General features: G+C 40.0%; 1 protein-coding gene across 1 annotated transcript in view; it reads right to left on the bottom strand.

Moving 5' to 3' along the window:
• Positions 1–2,601: 2,601 nt before the first annotated feature.
• Positions 2,602–11,045, bottom strand: part of LOC117936763 — an 18,956-nt gene continuing 10,512 nt past the window's right edge. Inside the window, exons 6-13 of the mRNA XM_034860168.1 lie at positions 10,455–10,596; positions 9,291–9,446; positions 7,563–7,618; positions 7,203–7,378; positions 6,237–6,637; positions 5,366–5,462; positions 4,249–4,477; positions 2,602–2,996 (exon numbers count right to left, since the gene is read on the bottom strand). Coding sequence (XP_034716059.1) covers positions 2,758–2,996; positions 4,249–4,477; positions 5,366–5,462; positions 6,237–6,637; positions 7,203–7,378; positions 7,563–7,618; positions 9,291–9,446; positions 10,455–10,596 — 1,496 coding nt within the window. The 3' untranslated portion in view covers positions 2,602–2,757. The remainder of the gene's footprint in view (positions 2,997–4,248; positions 4,478–5,365; positions 5,463–6,236; positions 6,638–7,202; positions 7,379–7,562; positions 7,619–9,290; positions 9,447–10,454; positions 10,597–11,045) is intronic.

The following is an 11,045-nucleotide window of genomic DNA, read 5'->3' as shown; positions in this document are numbered from 1 at the left end:
TCGGGGCTTCTCGAGTGCTTTGATCAAATCACTCCGCCCAAGTAGCAGAAGTAGCAGTGCTTCACCTTCTGAGAATATAGTTCCCGGTATGTATACGGTTAGAAGATGGCTGTGTCTCATGTGACCTTGTTGTTTGTACACACTGTGACCAAACAAATCACGTGTAAATAGGACCATGTTGGCGTTATTTCGTCACTTATCGGGCGCAGGATGCTAGCTGGAGCCAGTTACCATACAGCATTTGTGCTAAGCTAGGCTAGCGGTGGGTTTGCCAGATAGAGTCCCAACATGCACGGAGATGAGAAGGGTGTGTATGGACTTATCTAACTCTGGGGGAAACGGTGAATAAGCTAAAGTCCCACTAAGTCGGTGTGTTCCTTTAAGTAGTACTGTCAGGACACAAATACCTGTTTTCTGGGTGAAACTCTTATTTTCTCTTTAAACTTTTCCAAGACATGAGCTCCGCTCCCTCGCTTTAAAGCCCTGTGTTTTAGGACCCAGACATTCAACACAACCTCCTCTTTATGTGGATCTTCTCTGCTCTTATAAAGTGGCAGTCAATGGGGTGCTTACAGTAATAATAAATAAGTGGAATATGTACCAATTACAGTACTTTTCGCAGTATGTACAGATGGTACATAAGGACAGTGTGAGTTAACAATTGTTTAGATGAGGACTGTTTAAAACAGAGGTTAAACATGTCTACACGGGACAAATAGAATAAAATGTCTCTCTCTTCAATTACATAAGTAAATACACCTGCATTGTATTTGATTGAAATTACATAATTGGGCCCTTTCTGTTCCGTCATCACCTGAAGTTAAATGCTGGGAAACGTTATGCAAGAAGTTAATAGAGCAGTGTCATTGAAAAAAATCCTGCAAAACCAGACGGATTGGAATTTTGGAATTTGGAAATATTTTTTATTCCTAGAAGGTCTGATCTTATCTAAAACTGGTTAAGCGAACAGTGAGCGGCAGGCGGGGGGGTGATTCTAGATTGTGTTTAGCCACAAGGAAAACCACCAACAATAGAAATCAAAACCAAAAGGCTGCAGGTTTTTGTATGACGTAATGCATTATTAATGTACTTCATTTTATTTTGGCTTGTGCCTTTAGACAGTAGAGAGGGACCAGAAACTTCGTCCAAACACAACCTTGGAAGCATGACTCCTAAAGGATAGTTCCCAATTTTTCAAATCTGTCCTTAAACAATAGTCGTGTGTTGACATGAACATTGAAATAAGGTTTTGCTTTCTGTAATAATTCCTTCCGTTCCTTCTGGCCATTAGAGTAAGAAACAGCTGATAAATGGATAAATCAGCTGAGTATCTTAGTATCTACTGTGAGTCCACTGCAGCTCAGAGAGCTAAGAGTCGATTCTGACAATCACTTCCATTATAAGTAAAACCGTTAAACTAATTTCCTTTGTGTAACTCAGCCTGTTGAAGCCTTGCATTAACTTCAGATGAACTTAAATGTGATATATATACGTATGTGTATTAGGGATGCACCAAATCCAGATTTGTTTAGGTTTGGCCGAACACTGAATCCCGAGTCCTCCTCCGGTCCTCAGTCCATTACCACAGTTAACACATTAATGACATAAAAGACGTCCTGTGCTGTGACTGTTCTTCCTTTGCCGAACCTGAAGTTGCTGCATTTTGGCTGCTGTCCGCAGAGTCCTTCATGCACAACTCGTATTCTTTCGGATGTTTCACACGCAGATGTTGTAACCACGGCGATATTGTGAACTGTTTAGAGAACTCGCCACCACGAGACACATGGGCATTGCAGATTGAAGATGTAGCTCAACTTGAATCGCAAGCCAAGCATAACTTTTTCTGATCAAGAGTTCCATTTTCACTTTAGCTCAGCCTACTGCTACAGTCCACCTACGTAAACACCTTCCCGCAAGAGCAGGGTTAGGTGGAGACAAATTCTCAACCCCGTCAAAAAGCCCAATATTCGGCCAAATCCAAACCCCGGGTGGTGCATCCCGGATATACTCTATAATTAGCAGAGAGGGAGGATTGTGTGGACTAATCTCATTGTTAATACAAAACAATGTCAGGGCTCTATTTACTGTCTAGTATGATCAGGAGGGATGATGAATGAATGAGGTTGTCAATCTTTTTTTAACCAAGGACGGGGACATGTATGTCCCTTGGAATATTTTAGGTGTATTATTTACAGTAATTTCGTGTTAATTACATGAAAGAACAACAAAATAGAAATGTACACTCTAACAAATAAATCCGTAAAATAACAAAAAGAGTCCCGGCAGCTCATTAGCCGGACTTTCTACCGTAATAAAAAACTGAATTTGTCAGTTAAATAACTGTGTCGATGGTACAAAAAGACAAAAGACTTTCTTTTGTACTTTAAATGAACAGAAATACACCTGTGAATCACGTACAAGGGACAATTTACAGTCATACAACTGTTAATTTACAGATATTTCTTAGAGTGTATTAGAAAAGACATTCAACATGTATTCAAGATGTTTTTCGAGGAGTGCAATTTATAGATTATTTAATTAGGAGGTAATGCATGAACTATTAAATTAAAACATTATTCTTGAAGCTATGAAGCCATTTGTAAGAAAAAAAAAGAATTTAAATGAATGAAACTGGAAACTTCCACAGACCCCTGGCAGAGTACCATGGTCCTGGTTTGAGAATCCCTACATCTGGGTAGGTATGAGGGTTGTTTTAAGAACCTGAACCCATCCTTTACCAAAATATATCTTGTGTTTTCAGTTGTCCCAGCCCAAGAGAGATTTTTGGTTGTCTGCTTTTCTCTTCCTCGTGAAGTAAAGAAGCAGCACAGCCATCAACACCAGTGCTACAGAGAAGACGCAGGCGAAGACCACGGTGCTGGTGTCGGTGTTGAGGATCTGCCTGATTCCCCAGGGTCCTCCACTGGAGACCGTAGGAGCAAAGTCCCGACGTCCTCCGCTTGGTTTGGTGTCTGAAGACACCGGTGGAGGGTTCGCTGGAAGACAACAGTACGTTTGTTTATTAACACATATCTTCCCATTCTTCATGTGTTGTATGTGCTTTGCAGGTTTAACCTTCTGACCAGAGCATCATTAAATCAAAAGGTTACACTCACACATATTGTGTTTTTGGGCTCCCTCCAAAATGGCTACTTTGAGGATTAAACAAGATTACTTTTAACTGGACCCATGACTATTATGCTAATTTATTCATTAAGGTATTTCAATCCACCTAAAGTAGGCAAGCCTGAGGGAAACCTGTGTAAAACCCCTCTTTGTCTTTTTCTATATTCTTTTTGATTTATCTTTTTTGGGGGTTTTCCGCAGCCGAAAGCATCCCAGAAAAGTGGTAGTTAGTGAAACAGGAAAAACATTTTCCTGCGATGGGAATACTGGAATGTACTGATAAGTTTAGATGTGTTGGATTGGAATTTATATTTAAAATATATATTTTTAAAACTATAACAAACTTTTTTCTTTTCTTTTTTTACTTTTCCCTCTCTCTGGGCTCCCGTAGTGGCAACTTGGCCCTCACGTGTCTGTGTAGCTCCGCCTCCTGACCCCTGTTTGTTGTGTGTTCTTTAATGTGTTGTGTTGCTGGGTGAATGAACTGTACACACAAAGGACAAGTTTGTGAACAGGCAAAACTGATTTTGATCATAAACAACTAAACACGTTACACACTGGACCTTTAAGGAAACTCTTCTTTCTTTGGGAAGCACAAATCCATATTTTTCACCATTTTCTGACATTTTGTAGACCCAACAACAGTTACCTTGTTAACTAAGGTTTGGAACCAGGGCCAAGCCTAAACCACAACTCTAATCACCAGACAAACCCGCATCCACCGTGCACCACAGCCAGTCTCGTGGCTCTGATTGCTTGACCCCCCCTCCCTTTCCCTCTCCTTCATCCATCTTCCCCCTCTTCCCTTCCTGTTGCACATCTCGCTCATGTCTCTTCTAGGTACCGTCGTCTGGGGGTCTGGAAACTATTCGGGAAAAAACTGCTTCTGAGACTAGACCCCCACTCTAAGTCTCCTCCACCCGGTCATCACACATCCTCCCAGACCAGCCGTCAGACGATATCCACATCAATTTATCTATCTGCACATTCATAATGTTCATTAAATCTTTAACTAACACAAGGTTGTGGCGTGGTCCATGCTAGTGATCCAGTGATCAAGAAAATAATGAACAATTAATGTAATTGTAAGTTGCAGCTCTAGTAGGTAGGGCACGTATTAACCTGCAGCCGTTGTGTCACTCTTTTCCATCCGCCTGTTGTTGTCTTCCATGGCTGCATTGGGAACTTCCTGCTCGACAAACCGAAAAGGACCCTGGGTAATGGAGTGGCTGACTGTCTCCTTGTGCAGCGATCGCTTGCGTCTGCGGGCTGGCTGCGCCACGCATCCCTGGGCACATCTGGAAAGGGCATTCCCAGACTCGCACAGGATGACGGAGCAGGTGATGTACACCTGGGAGGTGGAAGGTAAGAGGAAATGAAGTGGTTAAGTCCATAACGGAGACAGTAAAATGAGCAGACTGTTGTTTTGAAGCCTTGAATTTGGCAACATGGCTGTGGCCATCTACGGAGCTAGAACAGTGACCTGTGGTGTTGGAAATTAAATTTGGCATTGAAACAACAAATTGGCACTGGTAAATGTTGAACTGATATAAAAAACCCAAACAAATCTTGTTTTGTTATTTCATTTGACATTTGTTTGCATTTAACTTTCTGTCACTGTTTTGGCGTCGGGAGGAGGAGCCTTGAAGGGAGGGGGGAAGTGGGCGTGGTCAATTTAGGGCAAACATTGCCCTAAAATGAGTGTTAATGCTAGCGCTAGCTAGCTAGCTTGGTCGGCAGATAGGCTGAACAACAAATTTCAATGCGACCAAAATGTTCCAATTAACTTTAACGAAGTGAAAACACAGTGAGAGGGTCAAAGGTTTAAGATGAAAACACGGACACCCAAAAACAGGTTCACGTCTATTTAAATGTTCCAAGCCTCCGTCCTGATTGACAGGTTGACTTTTAGCCACGCCCCTAAAGCCTCCCTCGCTTTACTGTCTGCAAAAATAAAATGGGACCATAATTTACTAAATGAACATCATGATGTGTTGAAAAAGACTTGAAACTAGCAAACAAAAACTCATGAAATCATGTGAAAAGTAGGCTCATTTTCTCATAGACTTCTACGGAAACAGACCCCCCCCCCCTTAAGCTTTAAGTCACTTCCACATTGGCTTTACTTTTCAGTCAGGGATCCATTATTTATACAGTCTTTACTTAAACCACAGCCTGGCCAACTGTGTAATAATATTTTGGTATGTGTTTGGCATGATTTATTAATCATTAATATTACCTCATCGTAGTTTCCAGAAAATTTGAAAGCTGTGAGCTCAAAGTTGAATGCAGTCTGGTTTGATGGGTGGACTTTAAGTGTCTCATCCTTTATACACCTGTGAGAAAAGAAAATGGTAGCACGTCACATACAGTACACATACAGCAGGGCTACATACCTACGGGTTTGTATGATATCATAGGAAAACTCATGCACCACAATTCGATTGATATCTCACGAAATTACAGCGGCCACCGGACGATCATCCGATAGTTTACTTTAGCGGTCTTTACAGTTACATTTACTGTAAGTGACTGTGAGCCAGCTACAAAGCACTGTGAAGTCCCAGATGTTCAAGCGACCGTTGCAGGTAAGATTAGCTAAAAAAAGTTGACTGCAGCAACAGTTAAGTCACGTTTAGGCATCAAACGACTAGTTAGGAGTGGAAAGAAGATTGTATTTTGGATTAAAACACTGGTCTTCTTAAGTAGCACTCCAGGGACGCGAACACTTGTTTCCTGGGTGAAAGTATTGTGTATTCCCCTTAAATCTAATGTTACTGGGACACAAACTCAGCCCCCCACTTGAGAGCCCCGTGTTTTAGGACCTACCGATTTACTCCTTCCTATGCAGATTTTCACAGTCTCATACAGCGGAAGTCAATGTTCGTGCATACGGCAATAAATATGCAGAATAGATATGAATTACGGTGCATTACTTTTCGTAGATACATGTAGGAACGGTTCATAAGGACACCGAGAACACCCACACATGATCAAGGAACTGTAAATCCAAGACAATTGTAGTCATAGTCCCCATCTTAATATTAAACATTTTCAAATTAAAAGCCAAAAGATTTCTGTTTGCGCTCGCAGAAGACATCAGCACTCACCCGTTCCTGATGAGCTCATAGGTGAGGGTGTTCTCAGGGTTGTCATCAGGAGTGGCTTTGCAGGATTCGACAAACAATGACACATTTGGTAGATCCGATTGAGCCTGAATGCCCATATAAATCTTATTTAACAAAGTGACCACCACTGGATAGGCCTTGGCCGGCACTTTGCTTGTAAAGTTGCTATTGGTGTACACTTCGAAGGTGTAGCCAAAGCTGCCGAAGCTGGACTCAGTGAAAATGTAGTCAGAGTTTCCGAGATTGTAGTAACTGGAGATGCTGATGCTTTTGGGAAACTTGCAAGAGATTTCAATCTTAACTGCCTTCCTTCGGACTATTATCTCGTTGGCCAGCTCGAAGGAGGTGATCTCATTCACAAAATCCAGAAAGTCGCCTTTGTCCTGAATTTAAGACAAATAAAAGCCTGTTAGTGTCTGAGAGGAACAAGAACAGTAATCTAGAGATCACACAATGCATAATCCCCCTTTTCAAGGTTTTTTACAGCTTGCCCTCATCTAGGGCTGGGTACCCAACTTTGATACTTTACTGAACGGCCTCCGTAGTGTAACATAAGGAAACCTATTAGCAGGCACAATGAGTGAAAATGTCTTTATTTTAAATAAGTGGCTAATGTTAAAAATAAAAAAAAAACTACTTGGTGAGAGTGAGGTTTAGTAAAAGATTGTGGTTTGGGTTAAAATAAGTGTGTTCGTCATGTAATTCAAGGTACTTATGTAAATAAGTGAGTTGACTTTTGGTTACATACGTTTACTGGTTTTTATGACCCACCCCTTCACTGTGGACTTTGACTAGAAACCTTTTTATGATTCCCCCAAAAAAAGAAAGAAAGAATCCAGGACAAAAAAACAAATGCAGTTTCATTGTATGGGAACGTAATTTTTTAGGGAGACAGGGCTGTCCAGCTATTCTTAGACTGTAAAATGTAGTGTAAATGTTTTTCCACACCTCAAGTTTAGTGCCGCAGGTGGTGAATGACATGCTGCCTAGGATGTGCGTGCCGTTGGAGGTGAGAGAGCACGACGTGTCTCTCAGCTGGAGGAAGTTCACGTCGATGTCGGGCATGGAAGCTTTCTCCAGGGCCACCGTCATCTTGTTGGGTGAGCATGTGACACTGGCCTTGCCTGTAAATACAACGTTTGTGTTAAAGGAACATAATACGTCTCTCTGAAATGTAGAGTAGAGTAGAAGTAGAAAGTGGCATGAAAAGAAAAGACTCAATTGTGTCCTTTGGTACTTTAAGTACATGTACTTGGTTACATTCAATCCTCGGATTACAATGATGATGATGAATGGGGATCAACAAACCTTGGATGAGAGCTGCTTGGGTTACCATGAGAACAACGCACCTCATGTCTGATTGGCTGCATGACAAAACAAAGAAAATAGGTTTCAGTGCAAATCGCAAAAGAAGAAAATGAACTGTACTCTGTTTGAATATTTAGATTTAAGGTGAGACACTACAGGTGAATAGGGAAAACACTGTAGCCTAACTAATATACAGTATTTCATCATTAAAACTCCCCCGTCGAAATGTTTAAATTTCCAAATGAGGCATTCCCTTTCTAAATATGATGTGTGAACATTTCCAGGACAGAAACGAGAACATGCATAAAGCCAGATTCAAATTTCTGTAAAAAAGGTTTTTCCAGAGAGGATCTTGGAGATCTCTTTTTATCCCTCAATTCATCACAAAATACTGTCAACAGCCGTAAAGTTTTGGAGAAAATATTTTCTCCTTGTTTTAGGTATAAATGTTTTATGAATCAGGCTGGGAATGATATCTGAACAAAGCCCTGTGAAAAAAAATATCAGTATATAGATAACATCATGGAACTTCCACAGTTCCCAAGTAGCATATAAGATGCTAACAAGAGACTTCTGTAATGTCCATACAGTAAAAACGGACTTACTTAACCAAGTAGGTTCACTGCTAGCTTAGCTACAAGTTAGCCTCAAACACAACAAAGGCTGTCAGTTGAATGGCGTTTTGAGCTAACGTTAGCAACCAATCAACCATAGATAGCTAAAACGGTATTGAAAGGACTGCTAGCTTAGCAACAAGCTAGCCATCAAACACAACCAAGGCTGTCAGTTGAATGGCGTTTTGAGCTAACGTTAGCAACCAATCAACCATAGATAGCTAAAACGTTATTGAAAGGACTGCTAGCTTAGCAACAAGTTAGCATCAAACACAACAAAGGCTGTCAGTTGAATGGCGTTTTGAGCTAACGTTAGCAACCAATCAACCATAGATAGCTAAAACGTTATTGAAAGGACTGCTAGCTTAGCAACAAGTTAGAATCATACACAACAAAGGCTGTCAGTTGAATGGCGATTTGAGCTAACGTTAGCAACCCATCAACCATAGATAGCTAAAACGTTATTGAAAGGACTGCTAGCTTAGCTACAAGTTAGCATCATACACAACAAAGGTTTGCTATAACGTTTTTGGAACGACCTAAATCTTCTGTTATTGTTTGTAATGAAACAAGTATATTATTTAACGGATTTCACAAATCTTAGTATGACAAGTTCTGTCATTTAAATCGTTTAAATCAGAACATGCGCGACTCAAATCTGCACTCGACTCACGTCGGGTATTGACAACTGACATTAAGACAATAATTTATTGTATTACAAGTTGGCTAAATGTTTTGTTTTTGTTTGTGTTGAATATGCAAATTATGCATTATTTAATGCTAACTTTTGGTGAATTTAGTAGACAAAGTGTAGTAAAAGAAATGTTTTCTCTCCATTAGTACCATAGAAGGCATGATAGGGAAGCAAAATTTTAAAAGAAATGTCTTGCCCTGCATTGTCTCCTTTTACTAAAGACAACATTTTTAGTGGAAGTTACAGAAACCAGAAACATATAATCATCTGAACAATAGAGGCTTATTTCTTTGTTATTTCTTGCCAGGTTCCTCCAGCTCCACATTCAAAGAAACAATAGATCTCCGCTCTGCTAACACAGCACAAAGCAGAAAGCAGGAAATTAAAACATACATATCCAGTAAATGTAGATGCGATCACCTTTCATTCGTCTCTGCAGTGAAGCACACCGGGACAGACCTGTACAGGTCGCTTTGCTGTGGCGTCCAGCTCAGAATCACTTCGGCTTTTCCAAACTCATCGTCTTTGAACACTTTGCTCATGTTCTGGGGGCCGCTCACCTGGAAGTCGTGGATGCTTAAGGGAAACAGTGAAGGATCAGAATCAGAAAGCTTTTATTGTCATTGCATAGGAAAACAATGAAGTTAGGTGTGACTCTCAGTTGATTAGACTCAGACTTAGACTCAGACTTAGACTTCTCTTTATTGATCTTTTTGGGATGACTCCCGCGAGGAAATTGAAAATTCCAGCAGCAGTTATAGCAAGAAAAAAAATAAAAAATAAAAATAATAGACAAAAAAGACAGTAAAAACACAACAAAATAACAGTAATAAGAACAATAATAAGAACATTTGTCAAAAAAGACTATAAGACCATGATGCATTACAAAATAAAATACAAGACAAAGGACGTTCAGTGGCATAAAAACGCAATTAAGTAAATAAATAGAGAAATATAAAAGTATTTTTAAATGCAGCAAGTGCTTAGTAGATTGCTGATTGGCAGTAATTACTTGATTTTTTTGTTTATATAGTATGCTGATGGCTGTACTTACTTATCAATATTGTTTATGGTCACAGGTAAATATAATTTAGATTATGCTACCTACTTTTGCTTTATTACTCTACATATTCAATTTAATTTTAACTTATACTGAAATATTGTTTCTTGAGTAATGGGACTCGCACTTTACAAAACCTTTATTTGATGCCACTTTACTTCAGTCTGCCTTCTACTCATTATCTATTGATTGCCTGTTTTTTTTTGTGTTTACTTGTTTGTCTGTTTTGCTTTTATTGTAGAAAATGCTGCTGTAACAAGGAAATTTGTGTGATGACTAAAGTATAATCTAATCTAATCTAAATTCATTCTCAAGACTTAGACTTTCCTTTTGGTATGACTCCCGCTAGGAAATTAAAATTTCCAGCATCAGTTTTAGCAAGAAATCAGCATAGAAGACAAAACAAAGATAACAGTTATTTGTTATTTGGCACGCAGTGTCTTTTTATCTGCTTTTTAGGCAACCAGAAGTTATTACTGTAGCCAAGATGGTGGCATGGTTGACACATCTTTGGAAATAAATACCTGGTACGGTGTGCCTGTGCTTGGGCATAAAGCTGGAACGTCTGACCCACAGTGGCGTGAAGAACCTCCCCATGGGAAGGGGTCCTGGACAAGAACATGGGCCGAACGTGACCAGCGTCACAGTTTGGTATCGGAGGAAGGACTGAAACACAGACACGAGACGTCATCAGGAAAAGGAAAGCTGACATTGCTCTTTTTTTTTGCCTAATCTTTTGTAGTTTTCAGTAGTTTTAAGTACTTTCTAAGGCCAATAGTGTGGTGGTTTGGGGTTTTGCTTTGTTTGTTTTTTCCCGTTTTGGTTTCGTTGTCCTGTCTTGTGTTCCCCTGAGTGACTGGATGTCCTGTTTTATTTTGAAGTGGGGTTTCTTTCTCGTCCTGTCTTTAGTTTTACTTCCTGTGTATTTCCTGTTTTATTTTGAAGTCGTGTTTTTGTCTTGTCATGTCTTTAGTTTTACTTCCTGTGTATGTCCTGTTTCCTGTTTTATTTTGAAGTCGGGTTTTTGTCTTGTCCTGTCTTTAGTTTAACTTCCTGTGTATCCCTGTTTCCTGTTTAATTTTGAAGTCGGGTTTTTGGAATGTGGAATGAGTTGC

This window comes from Etheostoma cragini, chromosome 1, assembly GCF_013103735.1.
Source record: "Etheostoma cragini isolate CJK2018 chromosome 1, CSU_Ecrag_1.0, whole genome shotgun sequence".
In the NCBI taxonomy this organism is placed as follows: domain Eukaryota; kingdom Metazoa; phylum Chordata; class Actinopteri; order Perciformes; family Percidae; genus Etheostoma; species Etheostoma cragini.
Note: the sequence above shows the minus strand (reverse complement) of the source record. Positions and strands in the feature narration are given on the sequence as shown.